We start from the raw sequence: 21,432 nt of genomic DNA on the forward strand, positions 1-21,432 counted from the left end.
TAGTTGCGAAATGACTAGTTGTAAAACGTGTTGTCTAATTAGAACAACCCGAATCAGAACTGATTGAAATAAGAACCTGAAAGATGTCATAAAACCCATTAACTCTAGGTTTAACAGATTCGTATTAGTTCTATTTTAGACAGTTCTTATTAGGGGCAGCACCGGTGATCGAGAATTTTATAGATTCTGTTTAGTTGGTCAAAACATTTTAGCGGAAAGTTTCTTGAGATCTTCCTGTGTTCGGATCTTTAAAACATAATTCCGAGTCGATCATTTACATATGATGTTCAACTTTCTTATGAAGAACAGTAAAAATCACATCAATTATAACAATCTTCACATTTCCAGGATGTCGAAAAGCGCTTTGATTATTTTGGCCCCAGAAGGAGCTGAGGAGACTGAAGTCATCATCCCAGGAGACGTATTGACACGTGGTGGAATTCAGGTTGAGTATGCAGGACTTGAAGGGAAATGTCCGAAGACTGGAATGATGAGACCGGTGAGTTATTTATAGTCGAGATCTGTTCGAAAACATGATTATCTAGGTAAAATGTGCAAAAGGAGCCCAGATTATGCCTTCTGCGTCGTTTGATGACGTGAAAGATAAGAAATTCGACATAGTAATCATCCCAGGTGGCCCTGGAAGCTCTACGTTGGCTGAGGTAGTTTATAAATAAACTTCATTCTGTTCACAACTCTTCTTTCAGAGCTCGTGTGTCGGTGGAGTATTGCAATCTCAGTTCAAGTCTGGCGGACTAATTGGAGCAATTTGTGCTGGTCCGACAGTTCTCTTGAAACACGGAATTAAAGTTGATGAGGTCACTGGACATTACAGTGTCAAGGATAAGCTAATCGAAGGAGGTGAGTGTTTCTTTTGAAAGAGAGAATGAATAAACTCTCAACATCCATCATATTGTATTTCAGGTTACAAATACTCCGAGGATCGTGTCGTCGTCAGTGGCAAAGTAATCACTTCTCAAGGACCCGGAACTGCATTTGAATTTGCTTTGAAAATTGTGGAGATCATGGAAGGGGCGGAGAAAGCGAAGGAACTCGTCAAGCCACTCTGTTTCAAATGTTAATTATGTTTTTAGTTATCGTTCTGTATCTATTTAAAATGAGTTTTTGTACCAAAAACTGAATTAATAAACGTGCCTACGTATTAGAGTGTCGTAATCCAGCATAATCTCGCAATTGTCTCGTTTCGTTCTGTTTCGTTTTGTCCAGCATAAAGTTCAGCATATTTTCGTTAAGCATAGTTCAGTTAGAGCATAGTTTCGAAGCGTTGGATTTCGGTAATTCGCTTGGATCAACGGCAAGGAACTGCGGTATTCCGGAGCGAAGGCTGATCCCAACTCCCAGTTGATCACTGATAAGGTTTTTCTGGAACTACCGTTTGGGACTTGTGATGAAGCAATGACGTGGTTTCTGGAAAAGTGATACTGCCTACGGGATAACAGAAAGTAACAGAACAAAAAGTAGAAAAATGACCTGAACTCATGTCTCCATGTGAATAATGTTTTTGTCTTCATATTTAAACTCTAGGCAAAAATTAATGATGAAATATGTACGAGTTCCAATCGATGTTTATTAGATAGATCCAGATGGAAAATTTCTCTGAGATTCAAACTGGAATTGAACGCGACAAGAAGATTGTTAGAGTTGTTAGTCTATTCAGATATTCAATTAATCCATTTTTCGTCGCTTTTTAGAATTAGTATGGCGTTTCAAGTTCAGCAAGCACACTGTAGGGATAGTACATCTTCTATTTTCAATGAGTCACAAAATCGTACCAATGTGACTATTAACCTCGTCGAGGAAGCCTCTACAAAGTAATAATTTTACAATTGTAAAACGATAACAAAACTCACTTGAAACGTGAAGGTTGATCTATCGACTTTTTTAAACATTCGACTATGCCACAAGACGACAAAATGGGAAGAAGGGTTAAAGACTGCTCGGTGAGGTATTTATCGATGGGCCATCTGTGATGGTGTTTCTTTCTCTGTGTCTCCCCAATGGTCGTACTATTTCACGCTAGGTCCTCAAAGTATTCGGAAAGGAAATACATGTCAAAAACAATCAAAATCTTCATCGCATCATCACAGCTATTGAATCCTTCACATTTCGAGAAAAAAAACTTCTGAATTATAGACTATGTATCATTGAACAGTGTCTTTCAATTACAAACAACAGCTCGGCTGAAACGAAAATTTCGTTTTGGATATAATTTTACAGAAAAAAACAAGGCCACGGCCTCAATCACAGGCTCAATAAGTCCACCATCGAGGGCGTTTTCTTTTTTTCGCTATCGAAAAACTGAGAAATTGGAGTCCTATAGTCCTATTTGTCTATAAGCCCCACCCATTTCCCATAGTAAGTACGGCGACTGGCGGAGTCCGTGAGATGTCGGACACATCGCAAGAGGTACACAAGACAGGATGTTCAGCGATGAGCGTTCGGTGACTGGATGATCAAGCAAATGGTCAGTCGGTGACTGGATGTTCAGCGATGAGCATTCGGTTATAGCATGTTCAGTACTGTCACGGGGCAAAGATCTAACCACACGTTCCCCATGATGCACTCACCAACTGTCATTAACTCAGACACAAAACACCCACACATCCTCATCTCCCCTCTATCTCAGTTAGCTTCCACCAAGCGGTCGTGGTCGGTCGGCTCCCGCCGACCCTCCATTATACCGCCACAACAATAAAGATTGTGCAATCTATTCATGGATACTCACACTACAGTACATGGTTCCCCAGATAACACGGTTTAAGGGAACGCACTTAAACCCGCGTTACATGGAAGTCCCACTTCGAGTGGAAATTTCAAGTTCTGCGTTCAAACGAACTTGATTTTTCGAGAACCGTGAGTCAAAGGATACAGAAGATCCTGAGTGCTATATTTCCTACACCCCACTACACCATGGAAACCACTACCCGCTACCACCTATATTTCTTCCTACCATCTATACTATTCGAACATTTTTTGGAAGCTGATTCATCTACGATTGACTGGACACGACTGAGCAGCACTATCCGAGTGTAGCCGGATTCTACGACAAATTGCGCGGTACTTCGTTTTTGAGCCCTAATATTGAGAAATTGAGAAAGTTTTCCCCATTGAATGTGAAAGTTGTTTGCAAGTATTTTATGTCTCTTGAAAAACTACCAATATTGAATTGAAAAAAGCTCAAAAGAAGCTATTAAATTGGAGTTGTTAAAAGCCAAAAGTGCTATTGAGGGAATGGAAAAAAATCATTCCGTTGAGACAATTGTATTTGAAGTTCAGAAAAAAAAATTGAACTCAAAAATTTCAAAACAACTATAGAAAGAATTTCGGAAAAAAAAAATTGTTGAAAAAAAAGAATAGGCTCTTGTAATTTTTTTTGTTAAGTCATGAATCCCGTCCTCATTTATTATCTGATTGTAAAAAGATTACCGCGGAAGTTGACCCCTAGACCTTAACCGGAGAGAGGGCAATAGTATAAGTCAATACGTTTCTTTCAGGTATAAATATCAATTTGTATGTTATGATGCTTTGTTTTTTGTTCGAATTTCTGTTTTTTTATCCATGACACCAAATTGTTAAGAGACTCGACAGTTGTTCCGTTTCCAAGCTATCTCTCAATTTCATCAACAACATTAATTAAAGAGAAGCTCCGGGACGAAGCAGCTGCCGAGGAGAGGGAGAGCCCAGTTGTTTTGTTCATCTTTTTACCTGATGGAGAATGTTTCAACCCCAGGCGTCTGAAACATCTCATGGCGCTTCGGGGACGAAGCATCTTTCCAAAAGGGGAAGGATGTCACGGGGCAAAGATCTAACCACACGTTCCCCATGATGCACTCACCAACTGTCATTAACTCAGACACAAAACACCCACACATCCTCATCTCCCCTCTATCTCAGTTAGCTTCCACCAAGCGGTCGTGGTCGGTCGGCTCCCGCCGACCCTCCATTATACCGCCACAACAATAAAGATTGTGCAATCTATTCATGGATACTCACACTACAGTACATGGTTCCCCAGATAACACGGTTTAAGGGAACGCACTTAAACCCGCGTTACAGTACTGAGCTTCTGGCTAGAGGATGATCAGTAATGATCATTCATTCGCCAGATGGTCAGTAGTGAACATCCTGTCAGCAACCAGAAGAATCAGAAGTCCAGAAATTGAAGAGGAGGAGTCCTCGATAACCCCAGAACCCGAGGAGGAGTCCACGAGGAGCCAGGAATCGGAGGATGAGGAGCCCAGACACGGAGGAAGAGCCCACGAGGAGCCAGCCAAGAGCCCAATGAGGAGCCCGGACTCAGAGGAGGAGCCCACGAGGACCCGAGAACCCGAGTACCGAGGAGTAGTTCAGACACGAGGAGCCAACGACTCGAAGAGGAGTTCTCGATAACCCCAGAACTTGAGGAGGAGTCCTACAATAGCCTCAGAAAATGAGGAGAAACCCCCAATAGTCCAAGGAAGAGCCCAAATTCGGAGGAGGAGCCCACGAGAGGACGGAGGAGAAGTCATCGAGGAGGCAAAAACCCGAGGAGGAGTTGCACAGACTTGGAGAAGGGCCGCCAACCGATGGAAAAAAAAACGTGTTGCACCAGTTTTCTAAAATTTTACGTCCTGAATCTTTTTTTCCTGAACTTTTAGAGATTGAGCGTGACCTCGTGATGGAGATGAAATCCATTTATTGGATAATTCAGTGTTTTCATCTTGACTTTATTCATTTCTCAAACGGCAGGTCATCAGGATGGTAAGCTTTTGTCAGAATGGCAATCGCGCTCCTCCGAAACTCTCCCACCCCAGATTTCAGTTTCGGTGAAGCTTAATTGCGAAAACTATTGAACTGAAAATGGGAATCAATTTTTCAGTCGTCGCAGCCCTACCTGTTCGATATAAAACAACTGCATCTACTCTCTAACGATATTCATACTCTGAGATTTGACGACACTGATTTGGGACGGAATAGCATGTAAATATTAATTGAAATAGATCGAAAGTGGATATGACAGAATTTCAGAGCTGCTCGTTACTCTCTTTGCTATGCAACATTTGCATATAAGACTCATAGTACTGGTGAGTGAAACTACGTGTGGTTGCAAAACGTCGTTGAAAAACTATGAATAATAGAATTTTCATTCCAGTCTGCTTCTACAACATGAAAATAATGCTCTTGTTTGAATGTCGAAAACGAACAGGACGTTCCAAACGTGAGTAGGAGAAAATGAGCTCTATTGGAGTAACGTTTCCAAGAGTTTCAGTGGAGCACGTTTACTATATTTTCAGTTTTTAGATGTCTGCAAGGCGGTGGTGAACAATGGATTTGCTCGATTGTGTTCACTTTTTGAGGGGGAGGAAAATGGTAAGTGATGTCTGAGAGTTCAAAAAGTTCGAACACTTTGACGTTTTGAATCTCTGAGATTACGTGCTACATGTCCAGTTGCAAAAATACTTTTGTGCAATTTCATGACCGAACTTGTCAACTATTCACGGCCCCCAGCCACCCTTCCAACCACCTAATTCTTCCAGTCGGCAACCCACTTTGTGTTGGAATCGAGCCTCGTCACGTGTGGATTCTCGATCCATTAGCCGCCTGGTTCTGGGGAATAATTGGAATATTTATTGGATTTGTACTCGGATTGATTGGATTGGTTCTCCTCTATAAGCTGTGTTTGAAGAAGAAAGGATTCAAGATTCCATTTATGAAGAAGACTGGAGATGAGAAGAAAGACACGAAGAAGGATAAGATAATGGGGAAGGCGTTGAATTTGTCGAAGGATTCGAAGGCGTCTCAAGATTCGAAAGATACGAAGAATAGTAAGGATTCGAAGGATTCGAAGGACACGAAGACTTCTAAAGACACGAAGAATTCGAAAGATTCAAAAGATACGAAGACGTCGAAAACTTTCAAAAAGATAAAGGATAGTAAGGAATCGAAGACGGCTTCTTCTGACTCAAAAGATACAAAAAGTAAAAAGAATTTTGGTCCATCGAAATCCATCAAGGGGTCCAAAGATAAAGGATCGAAAGACAAGGCTTTGAAAGAAAAAACAATGAAAAGTATGAAGAAATCGAAGAAATTGGAAAAATCGAAGAAAGGAGGAAAACCATCAAAACTAAAACCATCTCAAGAGCAGTCAACACCGGTTAAATCTTCTCCGAATACGCCGAAAAACTCGAAAGAGCCGACGAAAGGGAAACCATCTGCAGAAGTTTCGAAGTTCAAGTCATCTCCAACCAACACTCCTAAAGGATCGAAAGAAGTTGTGACTCCGACGAAAAACAATAATAAAAAGAAGCCTTCTGCTGAAATCACTCCGATGAAATCATCTCCTGGTTCATCGCCTGTTTCACCAGCTGGATCGAAAGAAGCAGCCAAGAAAAAGAAGTAGAATCCATCACTCGCTCTCTCATTTATTTTATAAATCTCGATAACCTAATAATAAATTTTAATAGTTAATCGAACAAGAGGGTTTTCAGTTTCGAAGTGGGGAAAGGTCACTGACAATTCAAATGAATTACACACGGCCTGGCAATCGCGACTCGCGGTCGAACTTTTTGAACGTTGAGTACTCAGTGTACGCAGCGAAATTTGTCTGTAAATTTGCGTGGTATTGTCATTGGTGTTTGCAGAGTTGCGTACCGTATCCCGACCAAAATTCATTTTTTATCAGCCAAATGCGATTTTCTATCAAAAGTTTCTCAAAAATACGATAAGTGGCTTTTGATTTCTTTTTTCTACGTTATTGATATTGACTTTTTACATCTTCTGGTAAACGTTTAGAAAGATGGTGTTTCGCGTTTTTGAGATATATAAGAAAATGTCATTGTTTCAGCCAAATTCGATGTTCTATTAAAAATTTCTCAAAAAAACGATCGGTGGCTTTTGATTTCTTTTTTCTACAATAATGAGGATGACTTGTTCCATCTTCTGGTAAAAGTTCAGAATGATGATGTTACTTGTTGTTGAGCTACGTAAGAAAATGTCATTTTATCAGTCAATTTGCGATTTTCTGTCAAAAGTTTCTCAAAAATACGATCGGTAGCCTCCGATTTTTTTTTCTCAAAAGAATGAGAATGACTTGTTTCAACTTCTGTTAAACGTTCAGAAAGATGATGTTACTCGTTTTCGAGATACATGAAAAAATATCAATTTCTAAGCCAACGGTAACTTATGTTCAAAAGTTTCTCAAAAATACGATCGGTGGGTTTCAATTTTTTTTTCTTAAAAGATTGAGAATTACCTGTTACAGTTTCCCTTAAACGTTCAGAAAGTTGATGTTACTCGTTTTTGAGATACATAAAAATTTGTCATTTTTTCACTCATTTTCAAGAAAGTTTTAGTCGTCTCTTTAAGGAGGGAAAAGAGTAAAAGCAGGTTTATATTCCGATATCACCACTATATATTCATCGATCATTTTGAAATGTTTCCAACTAACGAGATTTTCATCTGGGCTTCTACAAATCAAAATACTAGCCCTCTATAGCTAATTTCCTTATGTCGATTTTGTCGGCGGTGGAATGAATTGTTTGAAGTTCTACAGCAAAAAATTCATCTAAATAAAGGTATTCTTTATTATTTACAAAAAAAAACGAAGAAATTATAGCAAAATGCCTGAAAATCGAAGATACTTAGTCACGTAATGTATTAAATAATTGAAGTGGCCGAGTTGGAGTTTTCTAGGCCATAGGTCTGTGCCGCCGCGCCGTGTACAAAGCAAAAGTCAACGGGAATGAATTCTCAATAAAGCATTCCACGGAATAAATAAGTTTACTCGATGTCATACTGCATTAGCGCTTCAACGGATAACCCCGAAGAAGCTTGTCCAAAATTTATTTGTCTTCAACACATTCTTTCGAATGGTCGAAATCCATGCTAACCTTGGTTAACTGGGTTAAAACCAACGATAACAGCGAGAGGCGACAACCAACACTGCGGCGTGTACCGACACTAGCCGGGTTCCGCCACTCACTATATTTTCTGTGGGAGAAGGCTCCACCCATTTTTCTCGTTTGTCTCTTTCAGCGGAAAAATGGAAATTTATTATTTTGGAGGGAGGGAAGAGAAGAAGAAGAAAGCTTGTTTTTATTTTATTTCAATTTTTACTAGAAATAGATAAAACAACGAAAAGTTCACAATGAACGAGAAGTAAAACCGCCCGGGCAGTTCTAATCAGGGTAGTTCGGCTACCACCAATTCATCAGAATACAAATTGAATGGTCGGAGTCTCTTTTGGATTTCGGCTGATGAAACAATATGCCGGGTGGTTCCAGATTTTTACAAGAAAAATAATAAAACGACTTTATTAATCACACCCAATTAATTAATTAATTACTTATACATAGTGATCTCCATGGCAGTCAATGCTCCAACCGTCTTTCCTTGCTTGTTCTTTCTCTTCTTTTTATTGTCGACAACTCCCTTCGCAACTGTTTTATTCACTCCTTTCGCCATTGTTTTATCCTTCGGATTCTTCATTATAGTCTGAGCACCGAGGAACACTGATTTCTTCCCGTCGGCTGTTGGGAATTGTTCAGCGATATATTGAGACTTGGGGACTGCTGGCTTCCCGTTATTCTCATCTGATGAGTTCTTCGTATCTGATGACGTCACCTTCGACTTTGTTCCCTTTCCATTTTCAACTGACGCTGATCCAGAACCAGATGGAATTCCATTCTTTGCATTCTTTTTTTCCTTTCTCTTTTTGCATTTCGAACAGATAAAAGCTATGAGAAGTATTGCAATTAACGCCAAAACCAATCCGATGAGGAAACCACAACCCGCCCAAAAAGCGGGATGATGGAGATAGTCGTCAGTTGAGTATTCATATTCAATTATATTACACGGCTCATCTAAAAATAGAAATAGGTGAAATTTGAAGAAAAAGGAGGAGCTCACAATCCGGAAGAGCTTGGCATAGATCCCACATTCCATTGTTGATAAAGTGATCGCATTCCGCTGGAAAGTTTTTAGAATGTTGTAAACGCGCCCTATCGGAATAAGAGGGTGGGAAACAGAGAGCTTATAAGAGTAGTTGATTCTCAATGAAGCACGATTGATACATAAATCAGAAGACTCGGGGGCTCTAGAATCCGGGACGTTTCGAAACCGTGGAGGAATACGTTTCGGTTTCAAAACGTCCCAATTACAGCCAACTAACCTTGATCATATGTTTCCGTACTATTGCAAAGTTTTCCAAGAACCGGTTGAAACAGATTGAAACATTCTGAAAATCGAGCGCATAAATGTAATTTCTCATTTTCGCCCTCACCTTCTATCTTCGTATTGTGAAAGTTATTCAAAAGACTCGTAAGTTCTTGAGCCGCACTCGCATCCATCGGTCCCGAATCTCTCTTTCTCGATTGACTTTTTGTGTTATTTTTTACGAATGCATGTCCATACGAAAGAGAAACACACATGAACAACACATTTCCTCTGAAACATTCCAGATATGGGGAGATTCTGGAAGTGTCTTACATTGCACTTCGACTAACAGGAGAGTCCTCGAAAAAATGGTCAGAAATACCGCTCATTGTGGAGAGAGACGAATTGAAGAATGAATGAGAAAAAGAGCTAGTTGAAGGAAGAAACTCCCGGTCACGGTTTATTTCGGATCTGGAATTTTCTAATCTCCCCGTTTGGAAAATTTTGAAACGTGTCCTACAAAACAATCCGCTATCCAGAAAAAGATGTTAACATTTCCAAATTTCTATTTGAAAGTCTCCCCGTTTTTAAATGAATCATTTCAAGCAAACGTTTTATAATCCCGATATCATCCATCGCGTTTTGTTCGATGATTCTCAAGTTGGCAGGATTTCTATGTGAGTTGCGTTTGGGTGAACTTTTAATGGATGCACAGTTAGTTGGATTAATACTAGTTGTGTAGATCAAATCTAGTTTTATATTCTTGCAGTTGACAACTTTTTGATAGCTTTGCTTGCTCTCGAGATATACGACTGGGAAGAATAGCTAGAGTCTCCAACTTCTCTGCAACGCTGCTGTCTTTTCAAGCAGGTCTATCAAAAAGTTGCCAATTAATGATTTGCCCGAAATTGGAAGCTCGTCATTTTTGTAGTTGACAACTTTTTGATAACTCTTCTACCATTCGAGAAATGCTCCTTACAAATGTTATATAGAGATTCTTTCTGCATCATTATGTCCAATAAACATAGATAAGAGAACCGACCAGGAGTGGTCGGTGGCAGGGGTTAAATACAAATGTATTATCAGTTAGTACCGGAGTCGGTGGCAGGGGTTAAATACAAATGTATTATCAGTTAGTACCGGGAGCTGGTCACTATATGGAAGATGCTAGAATAAGTGTTTACGTCAGAGGAACTCAAAGAACGTTACGGGGCATGACATCCCCCTTCTTTTGGGAAAGCTCGTCCCGAGCGACTCAATTAAAAAAAGCTATAGGGGATAAGTAATACAATATTTTAAGTAAGTAATTTATCTGATGTAGCGGTAGATGTTTTTGATGTTGATGTCATTGTCCAATAGGAGTCCATTTCCATTTTCAACTTCTGTAGTTCCCATCCGTCTCCAAACCATGCTGTTGTTGTGATCCCCAGCTTCCGATTACAAACCATCCTGCCTCTTGTCGTTGTTAATGATTCATTGTAGCAATGACTCCTTGACACAAAATGCGTTGTTCCAGCTGTTGTTGATAACGCCAATGATCTTGTTTGCAGTGTCACGTTGAATTGAGCCATTGTTGGTGTCCACAATTATGCCACTGTTTGCTAAGGTTGTAAAATACAAACTCGACGTTTTGTGCCGCCATTTTTTTGTTATCAGTCAGAGAGTTTTCATGATTTGCCAAGAGCACGTCTTACGTTGGCAAGTCTTGTTTTCAAAAATTTCATCTCGATGGATGAATGAATTGAAATACTTTGCTTGCTAAGACTGAATATTCGACAATCATCTTCTAACTTCTGATCTGTCTTCACTGAATTTTGACTTTTAAGGCAAAATTCAGTTAGACAAGGTCCGTCTTACACCTTTTAAAGGGATATTAAACGGTTACTTTTTTTTTGGTCAGATTCCCAATGATTTGTTTTCCGATAGAAAACATCATTGCATATCTCATCTAGTTCTTTAGTCATAAATTTTCCGTACTCGAAATCTTGACTCGTTCTTTGAAAGGAGTTTCGATCTTACTCGCCACATCAGGTATTTACTGTTATCATCTTCTTTGAGCATGACAACTAAAACCAATTGTTCTCTTCTCTGATGTGGATTGAATCCTCTCAAAATTATGAATTTCAAGATATTCCAATACAACATGATTCTCCTTACTTATCACTCATTGATAAGCTTTTATAGAGTAACGAGCTTCTTTCTTCAAGCTTCGCCTCATTTCATTTCAATTATTTTTTTTTGGCACGAAGTGAACAGAATCATGTTGAACGAGCTTGATGTCATTCCTGTCAAAGTCTTTGTTTTGATAACGATCATTTTGGATATCTAGCTTCACTCTGAATACTTTTGAGTGGCGGACTAATAAGATGTTTTGATTATAAAATGATTTCTTAGTTCACTAGCTCTTACAAAAGCGGAGGATTGGTTGACTTTTGCATGAGAGGTAGTTTCTGAGATTTACCAGCTCTGACAGTAGAGAATGGAGAAGATACTGTCACAGGTGGGATCTTCTTTTTTTTCTTTTACAAAACCAAGCAATTTGCTTTCGGGTACTCTTTGGTAGCCTAGCAATTGGTCAGAATTATAAAGAAGAACTCGTCATTTCAGAATCAGGCTTCGAACTCTGCACCCTTGTTCACCAAGAGCAGTGTACTCATGGCGAAGGTGGTACCTCCATGTTATATAGAGATTCTTTCTGCATCATTATGTCCAATAAACATAGATAAGAGAACCGACCAGGAGTGGTCGGTGGCAGGGGTTAAATACAAATGTATTATCAGTTAGTACCGGGAGCTGGTCACTATATGGAAGATGCTAGAATAAGTGTTTACGTCAGAGGAACTCAAAGAACGTTACGGGGCATGACACAAACTACCCTCTCGCTGTTAGTTTCAGTTTCCTGTCAGAGTCCCAAATATCAAAAACTAGCATAGCTAAAAACCGTCAACTACAAAAATGCAGATCTAGATTCGATATAGATTCTCAAAATTGTGGAACCATTGGTGACTCCGTGACGAGTTTAATTACTTTACCACTATTTTTCTTCTCCACTCCAACAATTTTCAGCGGTCACCGCTTCGCATTAGCAATAGCTAGCGGTACAATGAAGCAAATTGAATTCCCGTGTAAGTCAAGAGCTTCTAAAAAACACAACTAAAATAAAAATGTTCAGTTGCGTTGAGTATGATGAGAGGAATGCTTATTGGTCAGTGCAAACAAGAAACAAAAAAATCTCACCGTAAGTTTTCTCTGGGCACTTTGCAACCGAAAAAGTTTTCTTACAGTAACCTGCCAAAGAACTGTCAACAACGGACTTCAAACTCTTTGTGAGATTCTAATCGAAGAGAGTTTAGACTACGAACCAGCAATGTGTCAGAGTGTCAGTTACAGTAATATCAAAGTAGTCGACACTTCTTCTCCGTGGTTTTCTGCTGTAATCGGACTTTTCATTGGTTTTTTGATAGCTGTCGTCGTGGTTTTCGTCATGAAACGTTTCATTTTTAGTAAGAATCGACAGATGATGAGCGGGGCAAGTGGGGCATCGACTGTTTCGAAATGAGTCGGAAAAGGAATTAGAAGAAATTCAAATTAAGAAAGAAAAACAGTAGACGAATAAATTTATTGATTAATTATGTATTCTTATGTTTTTAAGAAGAGACATCAGGAACTGTACCATCGTCTCTCTCTTATGTACAGTACTGCTCAAAAGGTTATCAACTTTGGCTGTTTTCTGTGGAAAATGTCCAACTTTGACAGTGTATTTCGGTGTCATTTGATTGTCCAACAAATTTTATTTTGTATGGGCTGAACAGAGCGAAAATAGCTTATTATTTTTGTAGTTGACCTTGTTCTTGTAGGGACACTGTGTTGAAAGTTACAGGGTGTCAAAGCGGAAAGCTCCACAATTTCGTTACTGAAATTAGTCTGTTTCAAGGAGAAACGGTTTTGATTACCTGTAACTTTCAAGATAGTGAACCTATAAAAAATGGTCAACTGCAAAAATTAAGTGATATTTTGGCTCTGTCCAATTCATACAAAAAGAAAATCGTCGGACAATCAGGTGACACCGGTCAAAGTTGGTCATATTCCATAGACAACAACCAAAGTTGATAACTTTTTGAGCGGTACTGTACTAGTCTCTAAACGCTAATATCTCCGAAACCACAAAAGTTGTCAAAAAAGTAGTCAACTACAAAAATTATCAGCATAAGATTTTACATATTTCATTAGTTGACAACTTTTCAATAGCTCTACAGGAAAATGAGGAAATGGGGATGACATATTGCTCTGCTTCGTCAACCCTCTCCAAAAGTATGCTTATTCAAAGTATCATATCTCAAAAGCCAAAAAAACTATCAAAAAGTGAATAACTACAAAATCAAGATTAAGATTAGTGCTTTTTAAAACAAAAAAGTTAACAAATTTCAGAATCGTCCATGCTCTGTGACACGCTCTCAAAGCTTTACATTTTCAACCATTCCCGCGTGACATTTTTCGTACTCGTGCTCTTGTTTTTCTAGAAAGTCTTTATTTATCAGCAAAATCTTATTCACACTTTTAATTTATTTCAATTTCTATTCAAATATCATTGAAACTCTTCCATAATGGCGGATTTCTTCTCAATGGATGTCCAAGAACGTACTTTTGATAATTCTCAGAATGGACGGTTCGCTTTGTAAGTGATCTCTCGGGTGAAATCTCTTGAAATATTGATTAATTTTCAGAAGTCAATTAATACTACGTTGTATTTATTTCTCACTTCCTGAACCAAAGAAAGATTTGAGTAATTTTATCGACATTTATCTTCGAAATAAGGAGAAATTGGCACCTGCTGTTTACGAGCTTTTCAGAAATTACAAACAGCAGGTGCCACGTTTTGATAGAGATGGTAGGAGAACATTTGAAAGTGAAAGAAAAGAAGAAATTGAGTTTAGATTGTTTTGATTATGAGGAAAAATGGGTTTCAATTTGTGAGAGTATACCTGATTCTCCAGGAAAAGGTAAGCAGATTTTCGGTAGCCACTCAAGAGGCCCGTTACTAGTTAGAATTTACGTTTTTTAGAAAACAAAATTCCGCATCTTTCTTTTTTGTAGTTAATAACTTTTCAACAACTATAGCAGGTCACGAGATAACCTTGTTTGGAAATGAATGAGAGGAGAAGAGCTGCCAAGCGCTATAACATCTCTGCCTCTCTATCTCTATTTTCTGCACAGTTATCAAAAAGTTGTCAACTAGTAAAACATGCAAAATGTTATGGTGATCATTTTTGTAATTGACAACTTTTTGATAACTCTGCTATGCCTTGAGATACACACCTTTGAAGATGGACATCTGTAGAGGGAGATTATTCTTGTTACAGTAACCCTTTTTTGAAACTTCGATTTTAGAGACGTTAGCTTAGATTACTGTAATCTTACTGTAGCTTCATCACTCATCAAGTTAAATTAATTCCGTTCCAGATCACTGTGAGAAAGTCGTCAACAATGGGTACTGGGAAGTTTGCCAATCCTTGGTTGATAGTAATATCCCATTCATGGTTTCTAATCAAAATATCGTTTTTTTTTCAGTGTATCGTTGCGATAAATACAGCTACAAATCGTCAGTCAGCGACTTCTTCTCTTCTCCATATTTCTCTGGATCAGCTGGTGTGGTCATCGGACTTATTTCCATTCTCTCCGCCTTCTTTTTACTTCATTTTCTTCAAAGAAGATCAGGACAAGGATCTATGCCTACTGGATCTCGTTCAAAAGTCTCCTCGTCCTCGACTGGAATTACCGCACCATTGATTCCAACTCCCAAGAAATCAAAATCTTCGGAGACTCCGAAGAAATCGAACACTCCGAAATCAACACCGAAAGTTACACCGAACAACACTCCGAACAAAATGAAAACCGAATTGTATTGAAATTGAATAAAAATTTATTTTTTATAGTCACAATTAGAAGGGAACAATATTAGAAAAACAGCTCGAAACCAAGATGGGAAAAATAATGAAATATGAGGCATTTTCCTTGATTAAAAAAAAGTTTTAGTTTCGAAATATCTCGGTTCCGAAACGTCCGGTTTCGAATCGTAGACTCAGATGTATGGAGTCGAGCATCCCTCTGAATCAATGCGCATATGAATGTAATCATACAGCTGATAAACATTCAATTCCGATACTTCGTTCAACTTAAATGAGATGCAATATGGAATCTCCGTTCCTCTGAAAACGATATATTATTGAACCTACAGTACCATGCAAAAAAGATACGTTGTCCGTTTTCAGTTGAAATTGTTCAACTTTGAGAATGTGTTATGGTAATTCTGATTGTCCCATCAAGTAGATTTTTAATGAATCATACAGATTACACATAGATCTCCATTTTTGTAGTTGACAACTTTTTAGTACGGACACTCTCTAGCAAGTTGCATATCGACAAAGTAGTTTCTCCTTCAAATCAACCAATTTCTGTGCAAGGTAAAGCTTTTGTCTTAAAATGATCATACATCTCTAGGAAATGTCCGTACAAAAAAGTTGTCAGCTACAAAAAGGAAGCTCAACTTTTAATATGCATGATTCATTAAAAACCTACTTGATGGGACAATCAAAATTACCATTACATACTCTTAAAGTTGGAAAATTTCAACTGAAAACGGTCAAAGCTCGTATCTTTTTTGCACGGTACTGTAGTGTGACACGCCGGGAACTTCTGGGCAAGAAGAAGAAAGACACGTGCCGAGTCTCCGCCCCTCCATCAAGGAGGAGGCAGGGAGCGAGGCTCCGGGAGTCGCGGGTCAGCAGGCCTAGCGCTCACACTTAACCCCACATTTAACCAGACATATTTCCAGACACACACTTAACCACCCACATAATCAGAGACATATTTTTCCTAGATTCTTACACTAAGTTTAGTTTAGTTTATTCTTTTATATGTAATCCATTCTTTTATTTTAATGTAGTTTCTCTGTGTCTATATTTTTATCTTATCTTTATCGATTTCTCTTTATTTTGTAGTTTATCTTTTATTCGTTTATTTCTTTATCTTCTTTTAATAAATTCGTAATTATCTAGAGGACATGGTTGTTTGTTGTGTATTTCAGGAATTAAATTATAAATTAGATCCCCCTTCGGGTGGCATCTAACAGTAGAACAGTCTTGACCACCATACTTTATCTCTGGAATCCTTCGAAGTTCCGCACCGTCCAGTTGTCGGAACCAGTTGATTTCAGTGCTATCAACGACTTGGTACGGGTTTGATTGGGTCGATTCGAATGAATAATAAGTTCCAATTTCCATATTTTTTCGTTTCCATGATTCAACAATGAACTCCATTAGACCACGAGAATGAATTCTTTCATTAAATACGACTCGAGAATTCGAAAGAAATTCCAGTTGCTCATTTGAGAGAGTGCAATTAATGATCAGAGCATCAGCTGCTTTAACAAGAGAATGAGATAAAGCAGCTCCTCCGCCCTCTCAAATTTCCAGTGTTCGAAGAGATCTGGCGTCAATTACAGGCAGAAATGCATCAAGAGTCTTTGCAACTTGTTGAGAAGTCTTCAAATTTCGAACCATGACTTGAATTGGGAGTCTGTATCGAAAGCATCCAGTTGGATGGATTTCCATCTCCTCAATTAAAACTTGTTTTCGTTTTCCGATTAATTTGTGAATCAGGTACTTCAGGGCGTCTCCCAGTGATTTGTTGTACTCAAGTAACTCGATTTTTTCTATATTTTTATCACTAGAAAATGAAGTCAATTTGATGAGATATGGCACTTCAGGTGTCAATATTTGTACATGTTCCGGTGGGATCACTTGTTTAGACACGTTGAGAATCGCCAACATTTCTCCAATATTTCTATATTCTTGCTGTGGATTCTGTGGATAAGAGGATTTCGCGCTTGACATCATTGGGGCGAAAATTCGGAAAGCTACAGTAACCTATTTAATTTTAAAGGGACATGCCTTTCGGTAAACCTTTCGTGGCGAGACCTCCTCATACTATTAGAAAACGGGCGTTGTACAAAAATTTATTTATGCTACTTAGCCGATCTCTTTTGGCTGAAAAAGTAAACTATTTCAAGCCGAATTTTTGCCGAAAAACGCATTAATTTGTGAAGAAAAATGCTTTTCTGATGACGCAGAGTTGAAAAAGCGAAGACTTCTTTCATTTGGATCGAAATTATTTGATATCAAAAGTTTGCAAGAAAATAGTTATAATTTCCAAATTTCTGCTCAAACGCTAAACTTTTCTATAGTATGGACATCAACACACATCATTACATTACAGTACTTTTATTGATTGTTATGTTGAAAGCACAAGTAAACAAAAAATTATTACTTTCTCGCTGGTCTTTTACTACGAGCCGACAGTGGTTCAGCAGACGGTCCACTCGATTTTTTCGCTGGACTGCTTTGACTTTGACTACATTGACTTTTTGGTTCGTAAGCGGCGAGATCCTCATCCGGGCAGAGGCGTTTCAGAATTGCAGGGAACGAAGGACGATTATCAGGGTTCTAAAATTGTTTAGTTTTGAATGTCAGCTAGTATTGTTACCTTTGCAAAACAATCTTCCATGATCTTCACGACAGTCGGTGGTGTTCCTTCCGGTGGGTTCATCGGAAGAGCATCTCCTCTGATAAGATCCTTGGCTTGTTGATTAGTCAGACCTGGGTATGGATCTGATTGGCAACGAGTAAATATCTCCCAGAGGGTGACTGCATACGCCCAGACATCGGTTTTAGTGGAAAACACTCCCTCCTCAAGAGTCTCCGGGGCGAGCCAACGAATCGGAACCTTCATTTGCTTCACTTTGATCTCTGTTTTTCCAGAGGACGACAGTCCGAAATCAGAAATTTTGACTTCAACTGAAGAGCCAAGGAGCAAATTACGAGCAGCCAAGTCTCGATGAATCACAAGTTTCGATGACAAATAGGCCATTCCACGTGCCGCATCGGCAGTGAACTGCATCAGCTGATCCATTGGACACTGGTATTTTGACACGTATGACTTGAGACATCCGTTGGCGGCGAGTTCCAGAACAATCATGAGGGGCTCTTCGGATGGAGCGACACCGAATACGGTGACGATGTTCGGATGGACGAGTTGACGCATTAGTTTGGCTTCCTGGAAAGAAAGTAATTTTGAGGTTCTGGGGATTCTACTTATATCCTGGATCATCCCCACCCTCACTACCGTAACCCTTACCATAACAAACTCCTCCGTCATCGCTTTCGTCGCATTTCCTTTCATTTTCTTTACCGCCACATATAATTTTGATCTACCCTTCTCCGAGAGCCCTTCCTGTCTTCCTGTTGTTGGCAGGCCCGGTGCAGATTTCTCTTCCACTTTTTTCACTTTTTCATCCTCATGACGCTTTAAAGAACCCTTCCACACTTCTCCGAATGCTCCCTCTGAATGAGTTGTGTATTATAGGTGTAATCGTGTTGTAATTGCGCTCTATTGAGAACACTGAGCACACTAACCTCCAAGTTTACAAATCAATGAAATATCGCTATGAGGGATATAATAGTCTGGACGAGGGACCGCCCGAACCAGAATCGCCCCGGACAACGATATTTTCTCTGTGACCAAAGCGTTCAGTAGCTCAACGACTTCAAAGAAACGACGAGTTTTGATGAGATTCTTCAACGTCCACTGCCCATTTTCGAAAACCAGCGGAAAATGTCGAACTTCTTTTTGACATTTCACAGAGATACACACAATCGGTTTGCTCTTTTCAGTTGTTTTACGAACACAAAAGTCGCCTTCATCTTCTAAAAGTGTGCTGATCTCGCCACGTGGCATCACACCGTGATACCAGCGGTGCTCAATGAGGCATCGGCAGATATTCTGAAAAGGGGATCAATATATACATTTTCTGTCAGGAAAAAAGCCCACTCACCGCAAATGCTTCAGTTTCCTCTGGATTCGATTCATTTTTTTGACGACGAAAGAATAATGTCTTCTGATTACCACTGCCGACTGTTTTCTCCTCATCATTCTTCTTCTTTTTTGTTCTTTTACTTCTTTGAGAACGGTTGCCTAAGGATACTGGTCTTCGTATACTTTTAACTCTTGAATACTCACTGTTCATTTTTAATGCTGGCTTGAACTGTTCAAACGGCTACTTTTGTTGGGAATAATGACACCGAAGCCGCAATCCGACTTTTTTTGGCCGACACGTTCCAGTTTTTTCTGATACTCTTTTTTTCTTTTTGATCTTATGGTTGATTTTTTTTGGGGAGGGATGAGTTTTTATTATTACAAAATTAGACATGAATCAAACTAGATTGAAATGGAATTGAATGACAGGAATAGCAAAAAAATGGCTACGTCTAACAGGGAACAAATGTATATTGATTAAAAATCTCAAATTAGCAGACGTGTGAATGGGAGAACCGGGTCAACCGGGATCACTTTGGGACATGTTTTAGGACAAAAAGTTACAATTATGGAAACAAGAGAAAGCGAGTAATTCTATGAAGGGCTGACAAATAAAAAAGCTCACGAACCAAGGATGGACTGGAAGAAACATATGGCATGATGACAAGATTGAATGATAATTAGTGACGAGTCTACGTATATAGTTACAGAAAAATAGCACAGATGTTTTTAAAACAACGAAAATTAGATTGGGATTAGTTTTTCTTTGAACTCTTCGAGCTTCTCATATGTTTAATTGCTCGAATGCTGTCTTCCTTCTCCTTGATGAGCTGTTGGACGCGTTCACGGTGCTTCTTCTCGAGATTGTATTGATCAGCCTTGAGATTGCTAATCTGAAAACATGAAGTATAAGCGAGGTTCGTAAGAGATTATATACCGATTTTTGACATTAAAAAAATATTTGAAAACAACAAACCTGCTTATCTTTATCAAAAAGTAGCTGATCTTTCTCACTAATTGCAGCCTTGAGACGACGAATTTCGTCTTCCATTCTATGCTGCTTCTCCATATTCTCCCCGTGATCACGTTCTCCGAATTGTGGGAATCCGTGGCCGTTCTCATTATTATTGGTTAATGGTGGGACACCAGAAGACGAGGAAGACGTTCCGTTGTTATTAGACTCCTCGTGACGACGTTTATGACCGGAACGATGTTCACGGTGCTCCCGGTGACGTTTGTCGTCGCGGCGATGGTCTTTGTCCTTATGATGACGAGAGGAGCGGTGGCGATCTTTTTCGCGTTCCTTTTCAGCTTTCTGCTCTGCGGAAGAACCATCTCCATTCTTTTCAGGCTTCTCTGGAGGAATCGGGATACCGGCGACCGAGGTTTGGCCAGTATGACGAGCTTGGAGAATACACAACCGACAGAGAAGTGGAGCACCTTCGTACTGAAATAAAATAATTTATAAAAATCAAGTATTTTTTGAGGAGAAATTACCTTTTCACTCTCTTTTTTGGCAAAACCGCATTGTAATTTCCAACTTTGACAACTGAATGGAGTTCCGTATTTTCTCTCGGCAACGGCGTCGCCACATCTCGACTGAACTTTTGCAGACATAATCGATAATTTGTGTCGTTCACTCTGATCTTTGTTGGATTTAAGTGAAGTTTATCGATTTTTATAGGAGTATTCATCTCTGCCGTACGGATTTCTGGGCATTTTTTGTGGAGGAGGAATCTGGAAAACACTTAAAAAATCGAACAATAAGAAGAAATATACCTCAGATCAGTATCCAGAAAAATTAGAACGGATTTTAAAGATTGATAGGCTAGGGGCGGTTTTGGGTCATTTAGGGCAAATACTCATTGACTACGGTACTCATTGCCTACGGTTACTCATTGACTACGCTGTCTCATTGCCTACTCATACTCATTGCCTACGGTCAGCTCATTGACTACGCTTAGCTCATTGCCTATATATACTCATTGCCTACGCTTGGCTCTTTGCCTACTCTTAATCATTGCCTACGATCGGCTCATTGACTCCCTTTTTTTTTACTTTATAGCAGAGATTCTGGAACTGGTAATTGGCGAATACCTACACGAGCCCAAGGAGCGTTTCATGAAAGTTTGCAATAACAATAAGGAGTACGCAATTTAGAAACTGATACCAATATCCTGAAGGTCAACTCTCAATGCAGATGTTTGATGGCGTAGGTTTCTGTATAAGTTAATTCATTGTGGACCCAACTTCCATTTAGGGAGCTGCGTGATTCAGGGTTTTTGGATAAGATAATACACAGCTGTAAAGCCTAGAATTATTATTATTTCTGGCTATGATCAATCGCTTCCTATTCGCAACAACTTTAACTAAATCATTTGTCTAAAATCAGGACACAATCTAGAAAAA

At 39.2% G+C, this 21,432-nt stretch overlaps 8 protein-coding genes across 8 annotated transcripts; 4 read left to right on the forward strand and 4 right to left on the reverse strand.

The window, feature by feature from the left end:
- Positions 1-349: 349 nt before the first annotated feature.
- GCK72_002612 (uncharacterized protein) lies at positions 350-1,082 on the forward strand (the record flags this gene model as incomplete). The annotated part of the gene is made up of 4 exons (XM_003112071.2): positions 350-499; positions 546-662; positions 708-861; positions 925-1,082. The coding sequence occupies 4 exons, from the start codon at positions 350-352 to the stop codon at positions 1,080-1,082; spliced, it is 579 nt and encodes a 192-aa protein (XP_003112119.2).
- A 3,016-nt stretch (positions 1,083-4,098) lies between these two features.
- Positions 4,099-6,400, forward strand: GCK72_002613 (uncharacterized protein; the record flags this gene model as incomplete). Its single annotated transcript, XM_053723515.1, has 6 exons — positions 4,099-4,362; positions 4,880-4,980; positions 5,029-5,084; positions 5,153-5,218; positions 5,302-5,370; positions 5,538-6,400. 6 exons carry the CDS (start codon positions 4,099-4,101, stop codon positions 6,398-6,400), a joined length of 1,419 nt encoding a protein of 472 aa, XP_053592160.1.
- A 1,940-nt stretch (positions 6,401-8,340) lies between these two features.
- On the reverse strand, positions 8,341-9,542 carry GCK72_002614 (uncharacterized protein; the record flags this gene model as incomplete). Its single annotated transcript, XM_003111978.2, has 5 exons — positions 8,341-8,861; positions 8,908-8,967; positions 9,170-9,235; positions 9,281-9,444; positions 9,487-9,542. The coding sequence occupies 5 exons, from the start codon at positions 9,540-9,542 to the stop codon at positions 8,341-8,343; spliced, it is 867 nt and encodes a 288-aa protein (XP_003112026.2).
- Positions 9,543-12,256: 2,714 nt separating this feature from the next.
- Positions 12,257-12,712, forward strand: GCK72_002615 (uncharacterized protein; the record flags this gene model as incomplete). Its single annotated transcript, XM_003112257.2, has 3 exons — positions 12,257-12,278; positions 12,326-12,391; positions 12,438-12,712. 3 exons carry the CDS (start codon positions 12,257-12,259, stop codon positions 12,710-12,712), a joined length of 363 nt encoding a protein of 120 aa, XP_003112305.2.
- A 1,045-nt stretch (positions 12,713-13,757) lies between these two features.
- Positions 13,758-15,059, forward strand: GCK72_002616 (uncharacterized protein; the record flags this gene model as incomplete). The annotated part of the gene is made up of 4 exons (XM_053723516.1): positions 13,758-13,828; positions 13,878-14,041; positions 14,614-14,673; positions 14,722-15,059. The coding sequence occupies 4 exons, from the start codon at positions 13,758-13,760 to the stop codon at positions 15,057-15,059; spliced, it is 633 nt and encodes a 210-aa protein (XP_053592161.1).
- A 1,554-nt stretch (positions 15,060-16,613) lies between these two features.
- Positions 16,614-17,048, reverse strand: GCK72_002617 (uncharacterized protein; the record flags this gene model as incomplete). The annotated part of the gene is made up of 1 exon (XM_053723517.1): positions 16,614-17,048. The coding sequence occupies one exon, from the start codon at positions 17,046-17,048 to the stop codon at positions 16,614-16,616; it is 435 nt and encodes a 144-aa protein (XP_053592162.1).
- Positions 17,049-17,474: 426 nt separating this feature from the next.
- GCK72_002618 (uncharacterized protein) lies at positions 17,475-19,234 on the reverse strand (the record flags this gene model as incomplete). Its single annotated transcript, XM_053723518.1, has 6 exons — positions 17,475-17,654; positions 17,725-18,264; positions 18,346-18,551; positions 18,624-18,990; positions 19,043-19,182; positions 19,228-19,234. The coding sequence occupies 6 exons, from the start codon at positions 19,232-19,234 to the stop codon at positions 17,475-17,477; spliced, it is 1,440 nt and encodes a 479-aa protein (XP_053592163.1).
- Positions 19,235-19,778: 544 nt separating this feature from the next.
- Positions 19,779-20,640, reverse strand: GCK72_002619 (uncharacterized protein; the record flags this gene model as incomplete). The annotated part of the gene is made up of 3 exons (XM_003111945.2): positions 19,779-19,916; positions 20,000-20,470; positions 20,521-20,640. 3 exons carry the CDS (start codon positions 20,638-20,640, stop codon positions 19,779-19,781), a joined length of 729 nt encoding a protein of 242 aa, XP_003111993.2.
- Between the last annotated feature and the right edge of the window lie 792 nt (positions 20,641-21,432).

The sequence above is a fragment of the Caenorhabditis remanei genome, chromosome I (genome assembly GCF_010183535.1).
Source record: "Caenorhabditis remanei strain PX506 chromosome I, whole genome shotgun sequence".
Classification (NCBI taxonomy): domain Eukaryota; kingdom Metazoa; phylum Nematoda; class Chromadorea; order Rhabditida; family Rhabditidae; genus Caenorhabditis; species Caenorhabditis remanei.